The sequence below is a fragment of the Ochlerotatus camptorhynchus genome, unplaced genomic scaffold (genome assembly GCF_037179485.1).
Source record: "Ochlerotatus camptorhynchus isolate MF236.1 unplaced genomic scaffold, CSIRO-AGI_Acam_v1.1 ptg000284l, whole genome shotgun sequence".
Lineage (NCBI taxonomy): Eukaryota > Metazoa > Arthropoda > Insecta > Diptera > Culicidae > Ochlerotatus > Ochlerotatus camptorhynchus.
The window spans coordinates 9295852-9309791 of NW_027040773.1; the positions used below are offsets into that span (position 1 = coordinate 9295852).

The 13940-nt window shown below is 40.4% G+C and overlaps 1 protein-coding gene across 2 annotated transcripts in view; it reads right to left on the reverse strand.

Moving 5' to 3' along the window:
- Positions 1 to 3224: 3224 nt before the first annotated feature.
- Positions 3225 to 13940, reverse strand: part of LOC135706547 (uncharacterized) — a 57583-nt gene continuing 46867 nt past the window's right edge. For both annotated transcript variants that reach the window (XM_065228188.1, XM_065228187.1), the window contains exons 8-11: positions 5087 to 5442; positions 4948 to 5025; positions 4567 to 4879; positions 3225 to 4505 (exon numbers count right to left, since the gene is read on the reverse strand). In XM_065228188.1, the coding sequence (XP_065084260.1) occupies positions 4149 to 4505; positions 4567 to 4879; positions 4948 to 5025; positions 5087 to 5442 (1104 nt within the window). In that variant the 3' untranslated portion in view covers positions 3225 to 4148. The remainder of the gene's footprint in view (positions 4506 to 4566; positions 4880 to 4947; positions 5026 to 5086; positions 5443 to 13940) is intronic.

Sequence of the window (13940 nt, forward strand, 5' to 3'; positions counted from 1 at the left end):
TCCTCTTATTGTAGTTTTTCAACGCTCTTCGCACGGAACTTTTGAACTTCGTTAAATTTAAGTTTTCACTGGAAAGTGGCTATCGGGATGAATGCCGTGTATTGGATGAAACCCTGGACGGATTCAAATGTCTTCTCAAGTATCTTTATGAGAAGCAGCATCATTTTTTTTACTTACGACACCAAAACTGACCATTTTTTTTTTTTTTTTTTTCTTTATTAAAGAGATTTTTAGCCATAGGCTAGTTCATCTCTTAAACTGACCATCTGTTAAACGTTTTCATGGAAGGACTTCCCAGTGGTGAATCCCTGGATCAGATCAAAGATGAATTGGCAAAATTACTTAGAGTTGTGCCAGTCCAAGTAATCAAAATGAGAATGATATCCCGTCCTGGCGATTCGCGCAACGGGATGTCTAATGATTTTTATTTAGTTCACTTCAAGTCTACTTAACTAAACAACCTTAAGGTTTTAGAAACAAACTAGCCTTATGCTCCATGTCCAAGTGAAGTGGGAACACTTCAGCAAGACTGGAAGGAATTTCAAACACCTCACCCAGTGCCGTAAGTGATCCTGTGAACTGAGGAATTTTTTTTTTGAATCACACATTACAAAAAGACTTAGAAACTTGCTAAGCAATTCGAGAGTTCCCATAATTTAAGTTTGGGTCTTACTAGTCCTATGGAGAATCAGGTTGTTCGGGATTATCTGAATATTTTTTCCCGGAAATTTATCGTTGATGATTCCTGGGGGACTGATTTGGACTAATAAAGATCCAAAACTAAAAAGTTTCAAAATATGAAAGCTCCAGGTGATGATGGAATTTTCTTTATCCTCATCAAAAAACTTGTACAGAGTACCTTGCCTTTCAAAATCCAGCTGAAGCTTCAAGCTACCGTCTCATAAGTTTGCTTTCTTCAATAAGTAGACTTTTTGAAAAAACAAAAATAATTTTAAATATAATGATGCTTCATATCAATACGAACTCATTTTTTGCAGATGAGCTGTTTGGATTTCGCCATGGGCATTCAACTGCTCATCAACTCTTTAGAGTTACCAATTTAATACGTTCCAACAAATCCGAAGGCTGCTCAACTGAAGTTTCCCTTCTAAACATAGAAAAGCATTCGACAGTGTTTGGCGTGATTGCAAAATTAATTAGTTTAATTATCCACTCTATAGTATGAAATTAATTCAAAATCATTTAACTGACAGAACTCTAAATCATTACCTGTTAGAGCAGGAGTTTCTCAGGGTAGTGTGGGAGATGAGATGAGGTGTCGTAATTAAAACTTATTATAACTCCTCACTGAATGAACGGGTGAAAATAAAATATAGCATGATGAAAGAAACTTGGGCTATTTTCAGCCTCCGGGTTAATACTTAACCATACCCAAGAAGCCGTTCCGTTCGAAGAAGAGGATACCACTAACTTTCTGTACACTCTAGACTCGATGTGTATGGAGATAACTTGGGAGGAGATCGAAAGGATTGCCGCACAAGATGATGAGCTGCTAGGTGTGAGGACGGCGGTAAACCGATGGCCTGATACTCTGCGCAAGTTCGAAGCGCAAAAGAAGAGTCTACACTTTCTCGGACATTTGGTCTTCAAAGATGATAGAGCAGTACTCCCCAAAGATCTCAGGACCAAGGCTCTAACGTCAGCTCATGGAGGACACGTGGGCGAAACTGCAATGAAGAGAATCATGCGAGAATTTTTCTGGTGGCCGTGAATGGCAAAGGAGGTAGCAAGGTAGTCAACTTCAAAAAGTCACAACAATTAAAATTTTCTCAATAGTTATGAAAGATAGAAAAAAAAAGTAGAATGAAGGAGGAAAGACAAATGTTTCAATTATGTCTAATGGAAATCGATTCCACAGTTCACCGGTTACATATTCTACCAGAGACACCGTGATTCATCTAGTGTCCACTATGTATCCATCGGCGCTTCTGGTTTACTTTGTACGCAGACGCCAAAATTGCTTGATATTTTTCATTCATGCAAGAACTAGAATCCATATTTATAGCACTTTTTAGAACACATACGCAGTTAACTAAGATCTTTGCTAGAAAAATTAAATTGTTTTAGCAAAACATGAAATCATGATCGAACAACACGGAAAACTCTTCGATCTTTATGGAAGCTTGACAAACAGTGAAAAAGGAAGAAGAATCTTTTCAATTTCTTGATTATCGGACAGCAGTAGGTGTACATGAGCCAAAAATGCTAAGCGACCGATCGGACAAAAGATTTTATTAATAATTTTTGGTCCCCTCAGTCGCAAGCTTTCACTGTGCCAGCCTTAGAGAATTATTCTCAGACTATTCAACGCACAGAAGCCCACATTTTGAATTCTGAAACCTCTTCTCAACCATATTTGGCATGCACAGTTGTACACACCAACTGCTCATTTGTTAATAACTTTTCACTCAGTTGTTGACTTTTGGTTTTATTTAAAGTAATTGATAGATTAGGATCATAGCTTAATTACCATAGATATGCAAAGAGTAGGCAAATCTTAACATTTGAATCAACACCAATGATTTTTTACACTTAAAGTCCGAGATGTGCAGTGAGCATTTCTCACTTGATTTTTACAACACAAAAACAAATACAGTTTATTACTGGAAATAAAATCTACTTTTCTTACCTGCTTATTATAATAACAAGCTTAAACTTTATTCTATCTACTGCTTCAAACAGAACTATGATTTGTCAACTGGGTGCAAAGTAATTATCAAATGAGCAGCTCGTGACTAAAACTATGTATCTATGCCAAGCATGTTCTCAACTTTCTGGTCGTCTGAATGCAATTGATTTACGGAATTTTGCGATCACCTGAAAACTTTCTTCAATGTTCAAAGAACTCAAAGGCAGTTTTACATAAAGCTGGGTTTCAATAAGGCATGTGAAATTAGCAACTCAGTTGAATTCAAGTGGCTTGAAAAATTGAGCCCGGTTCAACTTTTATTTTCAATTCAAGTGAATTGATCACCTAAGTTGAAGGGTAATTCTCGTTCAAATCAGTTATATTCATGTGAGTTGTTCAATTGTGTCTACACCCGGCTTAAACTACACCACTGCTGAGAGGAAGACTCTGCAGCTTCAAGCACTTTGCTGTCGCCATTTAGCAGACAGGAAGTCATTACACTTCACGCCCCAAGCTAAAGGTAAAAATGGGAATTTTACGGAGAGTGATATCTCAAATCAAAACACAAGGCATCTCACCGTTTAAAATTCTCCGCCAATGTATTTCCTCGCTTGTTTTTCAAACCATGTTTGATGATTTACTTTTATTGCATCAATTCATACTTCAATGTTGGGTAGCTTGTAGGTAATAAATTTAGTTATCGGTGTTGTGTAGTGTAGTCTCCGTTTCATATATTTCGATAGTTCACTCCACTGTTAGAATATTTTGTTTGAGCTAAAGTAACATTTCCTGCTTCCTCGTCCTCATACAGCGCCTCTTGCACCTTTGCCACTTCAGTTTCCGGATCTGGCTTTCTGAGAAACAACTAAAAACTGAGCTAGGATTGTAAGACCTAGTTTGATATGCGGTTTTCTATGTCTCTCCTATGTTAAGTTGTTTAGTTTTGATTACTGTTCAATAAGTTCCACAAAATCTAGACTTAGGCATAGCACAACAAATCGAATTCTTTCACTGCAATTTACCAAACTCTTTAGACTCGATCCCGTTACTTTGAAATGAATTAAGAGCGTGTTGATATAGGTAAAAATAACAAGTGAACTAAGAAGCCATTACTGTAGGCCATGGAATCATGTTAAGCCATCCTACAAAATGTTCTACTAGTGAGCATTGCACCTAGTCGCAGCAATTGTCGGCCCAAAACTTGCTTTTTTACCGAAATCAGCTGCCGCCTGGCTAGAAGCTTGGAGTAGTTTTGTAAATATTTGATTTAATTGCTAGTTATAACAAATGAGAGATTGTGCTGTCACAATTCGTTAGATTCCTTGTTCTGCTTTACCCAAAAATCTATACGCTACTGATGATAATTATCATAAAGACTAAGTATAATATGTTAATAAAAAAAAGTTTCTAACTTGCGAGTTTGTGTGATGCTCTGAACTCTCTTCTAATAATATAATCGTATAAAAATACCTCCTTCCCTCGTTCGTCAAAAATTAAATTACACCTGTCGATTCGAAATCACTCTGATCAGTGAGCTTGCAAAAGTGCTCCTGCTACTGCTGCTGTTGTTGTTATTGTTATTACTAGCGTTCGTTTTGATGCTATCTACAGTATTATCAGCCTTGGGGGCTGCTGCCAGGGACGCCGGTCTGTCGGGGATACGAATTTTGAGCTGCTTCTTACGCGTCGGTGGTGGTTTCGTTGGGCCGTGTGGTATTTCCGGAAGATTGCATGTTTCCTTAAGGTAGTTGTAAACAGTACCGACCCTGTCCAGCAACCGCTTGGAGTACCGATGGGCCGTTCGATCTACTACCGATGGTGACTTGATGCAATCATCGCCACCAAACTCGCAAACCTGTAAAAGTAAAAGAAACTCGTTGAAGTGATTATTTCGGCTAATCCATCCATAGACCTACCCGGTAGTGATGCAGTATGGCCGCATCGGCTGGCACATTAAGCGATCCCCGGCCCGGGCAAAACTCCCACACAAAGTGATTGCCGGCTTCGATTACTGCTTCCGGTTTGCAGATGTACTTTGAGCGTTGCTTCTGCGGATGCAGTTTCGAGCGTCGTCTCGTCTTTCGCTGTGTCGTTAGGGCAGCTGTCAGATCTGCCTCGGGTGAACCGCCTTCGAAGATGGAATCGTCGTCCGCAAATTGTAGGTAGAAAAATGCATTCTGAAATGAGTAAGCTCCCGTGTTTCGGTTGTTGATTCGCTTTGAAAGCCAGCTGAAAAAAAAGTAAGACATAGTCGATTATGATCCTGAGTAAGGACAACCAACGTGTCAAGTACATACTTGATAAGATCGATCAAAGTGTCGTTGTGATGGGGTATTATAAATTCATCTAAATCAATCAGTGCAACATGTGAGTATCTGTAAGAAATCAAAATGTTGGCTCAATAAATCCAGATCAAAGCACCACGTCGTCAAGTACCTGTACATGCTCCTATATAGGCAATCGTTTAACGATGCAAACAACCCTTCGGTACGTATCTCCTTCTGGGATCGCATCCGCAAATTCCACGGCAAAATATTTACAGTAATCTTCGGCTTCTGGAACGATGCGTTGGTAAGATCCATCTCTTTGTTGTGTACGTCATTACTATCGGTGGAACCTTTGCTCGTTTGATCCCTGGCCGGTACAAACGGGGTGATCAACGGCGGAAGGTCACCGTTCACGTAATGCTGCAGGATGCAGCTCGCCTTGGGCCCGATTGTGTGATTGTAGAAAGTGAAATGTGACACTCCGAGTAGGTTGTTGAGCTCCAGGAACTCCAGCATGTAGAGGGCCTTAAAGTAGTAGAGAAGTATCGATAACATTTTAGGGTTTGGGGTTCTTTTGCTCAGTGGCTTCATCGGCATTAAAGCATTTTCAGGCGGTGGTGGTGTAAATCGGCGTAAAGTTATTTTTGCACCCGTAACTACTGTTGGAGACGGTGCGATGGAAATGCTATGAAGTTGTTCTAAGCCTAAACCTAAACATACCTCACAACACCCTAAGATCTACGAAGTTTATACATCTGCAAATTTCAGACATTGCTTGCTTCTCCGCAGCAAATAACAAGTAGTAGTTTCAGCTACGTGCATTCACAGAAACCTTATTATTTTAAATGTGAAATTGCGAAGTGTAACACGAAAAAGGACGCTCCAGAGAATCACCTTAAACTATTGTCTGCGGGCGACCTGAAACTCTACTTCGTGATAAAAGAACTTAGTGATTCCATTTTCTTGCAGCAACAATTGGAAGTCTTCACTGAGTGGTGTCCTATTAATCGCATGTCACTTAAAGTCTCGACATTCCTTGTAATTTCCTTTGGCCGCAAACGTTCGCTTCTTCACCATGACTACACCCTGACGGGCATAACTTTGAAACGTGAATCGACTATCAAGGATCTGGAAATACCGAACGACTATAAGCTCAGCTTCAAGGATCATGTTACATACTTAGTATTCAAAGCTTCCTCACAACTCGGGTTCATATTCCGCTTCGCAAAAAAAAAAAATCAATGATGTATACTGTTCGTTGGTATGACCTACTCTGGAGTATAGGGTGTCCCAGAATGTCTAGCACGACTTTGGAACACCCCTGCTTGTTTCAGATGACGTTTAAACATCTGATTATTACGTCGAGTAATTGTTTACATTTCGACCAACAGTTTCATGTATTTCAAGTGTCGGTTCATTACATTTCCGTGACAATGCAAAGCATTTCTCTGGAAAAGCGCAAACATATCGTGCACAAATGGTGTACTTTACCTAACATTTATCTGAGTCAATCAGCGAAATTGGAAGGTGTAAGCATCGGAGCCGTTCGAAACACGATTCGAAAGTAAGGTGATAAAGCAAATTTCCAGAACAAGCAAAAATCTGGACGAACACTGTTTACCGAAATCTGGACCGGAAAATCGTGCAAGCATTCACTCGCAAGAAAAGTGTTTCGGTTCGAGACGTGGCTGAAAAAGTGCGATCCTCGAAGAGTAACCTCCAGCTGGTCAAGGAAAGAATGGCCGTAGATACGTAGAAGAAGCAGAAGAAGCCAAAGCGAAGTGAAAAATAAGTCGCATCCGTCAAACCAAGGGCTCGAAAGTTATACGACTAGTTGCTGTGCGGAAAATCGGTGTGCGTATTTATGGACGATGAATCATACGTTAGCTTTGATTACAAAAAACTTCCTAGTGATCAAGATATGGTTTGGCAAGCCATTTGTGAGTGTGGTATGCTTTTCAAATCATTTGTGACAAACGATGTTAACGTGCATGAATGTTTAAACAAGCGTCTGATACCCATGATCCACAAACACGACGCCTCAGTACTGTTTTGGCCGGATTTGGCGTCGCTTCATTACTCCATGGATACGGTAGCCTAGTATAAAGCCAACAAGATCCAATTCGTACCCAAGGAGATGAATCCGCCAAACTGTCCTCAGGCCAGGCTAATCGAAAATGTTTGGGCCCTGTACATTTGCGGACACATGTAAAGGCAGCCGATTCCGTTACAAAGTTTGCGAAAGACTGGGAAAAAATATCCAAAATTGTTGGAAAGGCATCTGTGCTGAAGCTAATGAGTAGCGTGAGATCAAAAATCCACTCCTAGGCTTACAACGACGAATGCTATAAAGAACATGAATACAAAATAAAAATCGCATTTGCTGAAAACAGACAGTGCTTAGACATTCTGGGACACCCTATATTCGACGGTCGTGTGGTCTCCATACTACCAAAATGAAACCATGCGTATTGAAACTATTCAACGGTAGTTCATCCGATATGCTTCAAGGCATTTTCGGAATTTTGAAATGACCCTACAAATGTGCCTAGCTTCGAAAGCCGTTGTATGCTTATCAACTTAGAGCTTTTGGATGCGAGACGTAAGGAAGCAATAGCGAGCTTCGTTGGTGATCTTCTTCAGGGAAACATTGACTGTTCTATACTGTACACTATTGGAGTCCTTTTAATTGTAATGAAGTTTAAGCATTTCAAAATGTTTATAAGTTTACGAAGCGCTATGTGAAACCCCATAATAAATCTGCAAATAAACGTCAATAATAATCCTGAATACTTTCTGCTAGCGTTTAAATATTGGGAGCAGTGAATAACAATGCACACTGCATATCATCTTTGACGTCTAGTATAGTTCACTGTTTTGTTTTCAATGTAGAAAATAAAGTTCCACACATAAGACTTCCCAAGTAAAAATGTTGGTTCTATGAGGGTTCTCTAGACAATGATTTAGACTTGTAGCATGCTTTAAAACCACTATAAAACTTGCAATATTACTTGGGTTGATACGAATGGCAAAGCTCTCGAAAGGCTAATACCACAAGATTACCAAGGACTAAGTCCAAGGGAGACGATTCTAGCTACGATACAGGGAAGATTTTTTCAAGTAAAAATTCAGGTTTGATCATAGTCTTGAAGACATCAATTTGACTGGAAGAATGCTTAAAAACTATGATAAAACTCGCAATTTTACTTGGAATTCATTTGGTGTCGTGAGATGCGCGCGCAGATAGAAATAATGTTTATTAAGATTTTGAAGATTGTATAGATGCATTAAATGGTAAAATACTTTTCGTAGATTGATTCGTTAGCGTGAAATTGTTAGACCTAGATTGCCGATGAAGCAACATAATATATTCCTAATCACAGAAGAGAATGCTCTTGGGCTGCATCCAACAATTTGGTTAACATTTCCTTCCATAAACTTAAAGTAATGCGCACTTCCTCCCTAGGATGGCCAAATTCCCTCCATTGAAATTCACTGTTCTAACGAATTAATTCTTATTGTAATCGAATCATTTTTAAGAATACGATTTACTCCACGATAGCTTGAACGAAAAGTGTGCCATGGAGTACTGAATGCGTCATTGGGACGGTACTAATGGATATTTTTGGTTGCTATTGAAAATTTAGTCGATTGCAATACATAAATTATGGGCCCAAATTAGGGACACCTGGCCGACATTACATACATTTCGCCTATCTATCGAATTCTCCCAGTTGTTTTTTCCGCCTTCCTCTGCAAGTTTATCCACAAGCTTTCTCCAGAGGTTCTTTTTCTAACTTCCATTGGATGGTTTTTCCGAGCGGCTTTCCCTAGAAATGGCTGCTCTAAGATTTTTTTTCGATTTCCTAAACCATTCTGGCCACTATTTTTCCGAAAGTTTACCACATATTTTACAAATACTTGTCAATATTTTTCTATTAAGTTCCCCAGATGTTTTTCTGACTTTTAGAAGAACTTTCTTCAAATTTCCTCGAAAAGAGCTTCTATTTTCATTCTCTGGAAGTTTTTTCAGCTTCCTTCAGAAGTTAGTTCAAACATTCCGTAAATTCCTCCCGACATCTGCTGGAAGTAAATATTCCTTCCGTAGGATTAAAGTTTAAATGCACGAAACTGAAAATGATACAAATATTAAATTAATTAGAATTGATTTTCTTTTAGATATGATAATGATATGGAGACAAATGTCGGTAGGCTGTGGACTATCTTTGCTGTTCGACTTGATCAAGTTTAATCACCTCTAATAGTACTCAACCTGCTATTGTATGCCAAAAACGGTTTGGGTGAATCCGTATGCAACATCGCCCTCGTGCATCCACGGGATAAATGAGAATCTCCTGCCAACAACTGGATCATACAACCGGTCAAAAAGCAGGCCATCCAACTGTTCCAGTGAGTGGGGCGAAGAGCCCACTCTCTATTCACGAAATGTTAAAGATAGGGACTTGGCATTTCCACTCTCCCCATCCATTTATCTTCAACCGGGTGCCCTGGTAGACCCTGCCGTACCCAGCATATAATGTATCATATAATAATGGAATGAAATTTAAGAGAAAAATAAAGGAAAGATTTGTTGCAAAGGAATCCATGACGTCACGATGATTTCGAAGAAATTCCATAGACATGCTGCCGCTACTTCTTCAACTGGTGTTAAAAACAGCACACCCGCCTTTCGTTCCTGACCTAGGAGCAACCACGAAGCACACTCTAGCTGCCCCAACTAGAGGGATTCAGAGGGATCACTAGAAACACTTCGGCTTCAGTTCACCAGCACACAGTCTGTAAGACGCTACGCCAGCTTCTCATCACCCGAATCAACTCATGACCAACGCTGAAATCATAAGCGACAACTCCAGCGACCGAAAACAGACGTGTCTAATAGCAACCACGGCACACTTCGATGCATTTTGTTTTTCCTAGATTTTTTCCGTCGATCTTGTTTTCCGTGGTGAGCACCAACGCCAGGGAGGCAGCTCCCACACACCTGGACCCTACCTATCGACCCATCAACTCATGAACCGGGGACCAACGGCTTTACTTCCCTTCCGAAGAAAGGCGTGATCAGAGATGCTATATGCCTAAGAACATCACGGCGGCGCCGACTGGGATTGAACCCAGGCCTGCTGGGGTGAGATGTAGTCACACTTACCACTATACCACCAGTGCCACTAACACTTCGATCGCATTTCTGAAACACAAACTCAACGCAGAAACACGAGGACGACAACACTCCACAACCACCTTTCGTCCGGGAGGCGGAACGCCAGCACGCAGCAAGCAAGGGAAACAAAAGGCACACACAGAGCACGGCACGAGCTGAACTGCTAACGTTGAAAACCAAACCCGAACAAAATTTTATTTGTAAATTTTTCAAACCTTTTACCTTTAATTCGATTTTTTTAAATCTTTGATATCGATGAAATCTTGATCTCCAACAATCGCGAACTATCTTGGCTACGTCCTTACAACTGCTGAGGGGATGGGAAGGATTATTAGTTGGACACTTACTTAAGGGAGATGCAGTGAACTCTAGGACCTCTCATAAGTGTCACAGGAGTTTGGAGGTTTGTTAGTGGGGAGGGTAAAGCCGTACGGTAAACGTTGCTGTCAGATTTAGTATAGCAATCGATATAGAATAACGCACAGTGAAACAATGCAAGGAAAGGGACGGGCATTGGTGTAGCTAGAAAATTTAACTGTAGAGGCCTAGGGGTGGCTTGTGGCATTTTGTTTTTTGTTTTGTTAAATTACGGTTAAATAGAAAATCTTGATCTGCCATTCAATCAACTAGGCTAGACTAGGCTTTTTGTCATTTTATTTTCCTGTTGGGTACATTTCCACTTTGTGCAATGATACGACCAATTATGGCGAAGTTTACTATTATATTAATGGTGAAACATTAAATGTTATTGCATTTATTTCATAACAACGCTTCGGAGAGCCTTATACTTTGAACATGCTGATTTTGAACAACCAATGATCGATTGTTCAAGTTTTTTTTTGTAATTGTAATTGTTCAGTGCATAGGCTGTGCCTTCCGCTAAGAAGGCTTATCTAGGGACCAACCCCCTAGTCTATACACCTACTGTCCTTCCAGTTGCACTCGTCAGCTCGTGCGATACTCTAGACACACATGGGTGGTCGTATCCGGGTCCTCCCCTGGGTAGGCTCGTGTCCGTCCAGGTTCTGGTACATTAACTTATCTATATGCATGGTAATTATACTTTTAAAACTCACCCTTTGATTATAATGTCGAAAATGCTGAAACTTAATAAAGGTTAGCGATCCATATAAGGTGTGTGTTGCGACGCAGTAGTTATTGAAGGAAATGAGGTTCTGATGTGAAGTATAGGTAATTCTAAAATAAGTAAATCAATTAATCATTAGCTGCTAACAGTTGTGATGTGATGTGATGTGAATAGAACCCACCATCAGTGCAAGGATTACCTATGACTGCAGATACTTCACTGGTTGTAAAGTTCTGCCTGATGGTTTGTTGCAGCAGGGTGAATCAACTTCATTGTAGACATTTGGAAGATAAACGACAAGATGTACGTCTATCAACACGTGACAAGGGACTGGCAAATCCACGAACCCTTGTCCAGTCTACAAATCCTTTGAAACCCTTAGGCTGAACCCCCCCCCCCCCCCAAACCCAGCATATAATAATGTTTGATTAATGAAATGTATTCAAAAAAAAGGATTTTTAGAGAGAACAATCTTCAACTGGAACGTTCTCACCAAATCAATATATCCGGGAGCGCATTCTCGATGCTTGATTTTCTCTAGTCATTTTTAAACAATTCCTCCTCTAGCGAATCCAACCACACAATAGCTAAATATCACTTTTCTTCTTCATGTCACTCTGTGCACAAAAGCAATGCACACCGCAAAAACCTAATAATAGATCAGCGCAGTCGAGTCACACCGTCAACAAAGGAAGCGAGAGCACTCCAGGCACCAAAGCAACAGGGGAAAAACATGAGCACAAATCATTCTAAATCGAATTATCGCGTCCGGGACACAAAACTATTCAAATGCGAGCACCGAAAAACTACACGGCAGCACAAAGATAGCCCGAGCTCTAAAAAAAAAAAAAAAAGCACGCAGCGGAGCAACAACACACAGCCGTTCTCGGACGCTTCTCAAAGCGGACTGTAATCATTAGCTGCTAACAGTTACTAATAAATGGGTACGATAAATCACTCATCAATGAGTATTGCCACTCCCACTGGGCAAAACCTTAATCATAAATGGATATTCGATTCCTACCGTGTATTTAAAGTAAAGTTAGGATCTTATCAAGCAAGCACACACCTTTTACGATTCTTATCCTACTTACGGTTTCCTGCACATACGACTTTTCCTGGATACAAGCTTCGTCCAGTATACATTGGCTGTCTCCAACCGGCATGATCCTTTCTGTCTGCTTCCTCTTGCCGGTGCAAGTTTAATTTTTCTTTTCTTGTTCGAATTTTCTCGCTACTTTTCCTCTATTGAACTTCTGCTCGTGTTCCCATTTGTCCTCAGGCAGTTAATATTAGTACATGATAGGAAGAAAGAAAGAAATATAACAAGTTAAGTGTGAGCCGCATGCATTGGTTACTTATTTGGGTCATGGTGTTGTCTTCCCTATTTATTTGCCTCTATTCTCATATCGCAACGTTTAACTCACCCCCTTCCCTCACACTATTATCAACAATCAATACGAAACTAACGATTTCAAATTGGCTCACTACTTGACTAGCCTATTGGTCCCAAGCAAATCGCCTAACGTACTCCATTCTAGTATAAATTCCAGTACTACACTATGTTTGTTTTGATACGCTATGAAAGTTTGACAGATGAAATGAGGGGTTAGTGAATTTTCATATGTTTCGAGGGGTGAACCGATTAGCTTGGGACCGAAGATAGTACAAGAGCTGAGCCAAAAAGTTAAGCTCGTTTCTTCGGGACCTTCTGGTCTTATAGTTACCTCTATGCTATTATGGTCGGAAAAGAGAACCCATATTTAGAAATCTATCGCGAACTGCGATGCAGAAGATATTAATAGCAAACTAATCTGGAACTGGTCTAAGACATATAATCCAGTGAGTATTGACACATCACACTGTTATGAATAAGCACGGACGCGAGATTTACTACTTGAGTATTAAATGCAAAACGCAAATTCAAAATAAAACTTGACAAGACATCGTCAATCCCCTTATTCTTGGGCAGGGTCTGAACGATGTGAATCTGATTTTGATCAGTGAACGGGCCCCATATGGTACATTTTCTCACTATGAACCTGTCATTTCCAGCCTATCTGAACTATTTAATCAATGGAAACCATAACATGGGTTACGCTTCCCCTAAGCGGGCCCTCCGCATCCTATCTCTGTCTTATCTCAAATGCCAATGGTTTGGATGTATCAATATATACATTGGAAATGACGTTCAATCAAATAAACCCATACCCCACTCACTTGGCCAGGCTTCAGAATCGTCCAGTGGGCAGTGCACTCTACACTCCAAGTTCCCTTTCTTTCAAATTCACCCCAAATTTGATATTTTACCCCTTTGAGTGTTGATTAATCACAATGAAACATTGTGACAGAGCACGGACTTGAGGTTACTAGAGTATTAAATAATCTAGGTCCTATTTAGGATTATATCTGAAAAATCCAAATCTGGCCAACGCCCACCCTAAACCTAAACCTGTTCTTTCCTTTATTTAACGTCGGTCTCTGTTCCGCAATCTAGTGCCAATCACCGACGAACATCGATTGCCATCCATTGATGGCAATCGAATGTGCAGGAAGGCAGCTTCCACACCTGCGTAGGATATCGCACCCATTCAACACACATGGGCCGGGACCAACGGCTTTACTTCCCTTCCGAAGGAAGACGTGACCAGAGATTTTTATGCCTCAGAAAAATCCCACCGACCTCGGCTGGGATTGAACCCAGACCCATCGGGGTGTTAGAAAGCAGTCACGCTTACCACTACACCACCGGCGCCG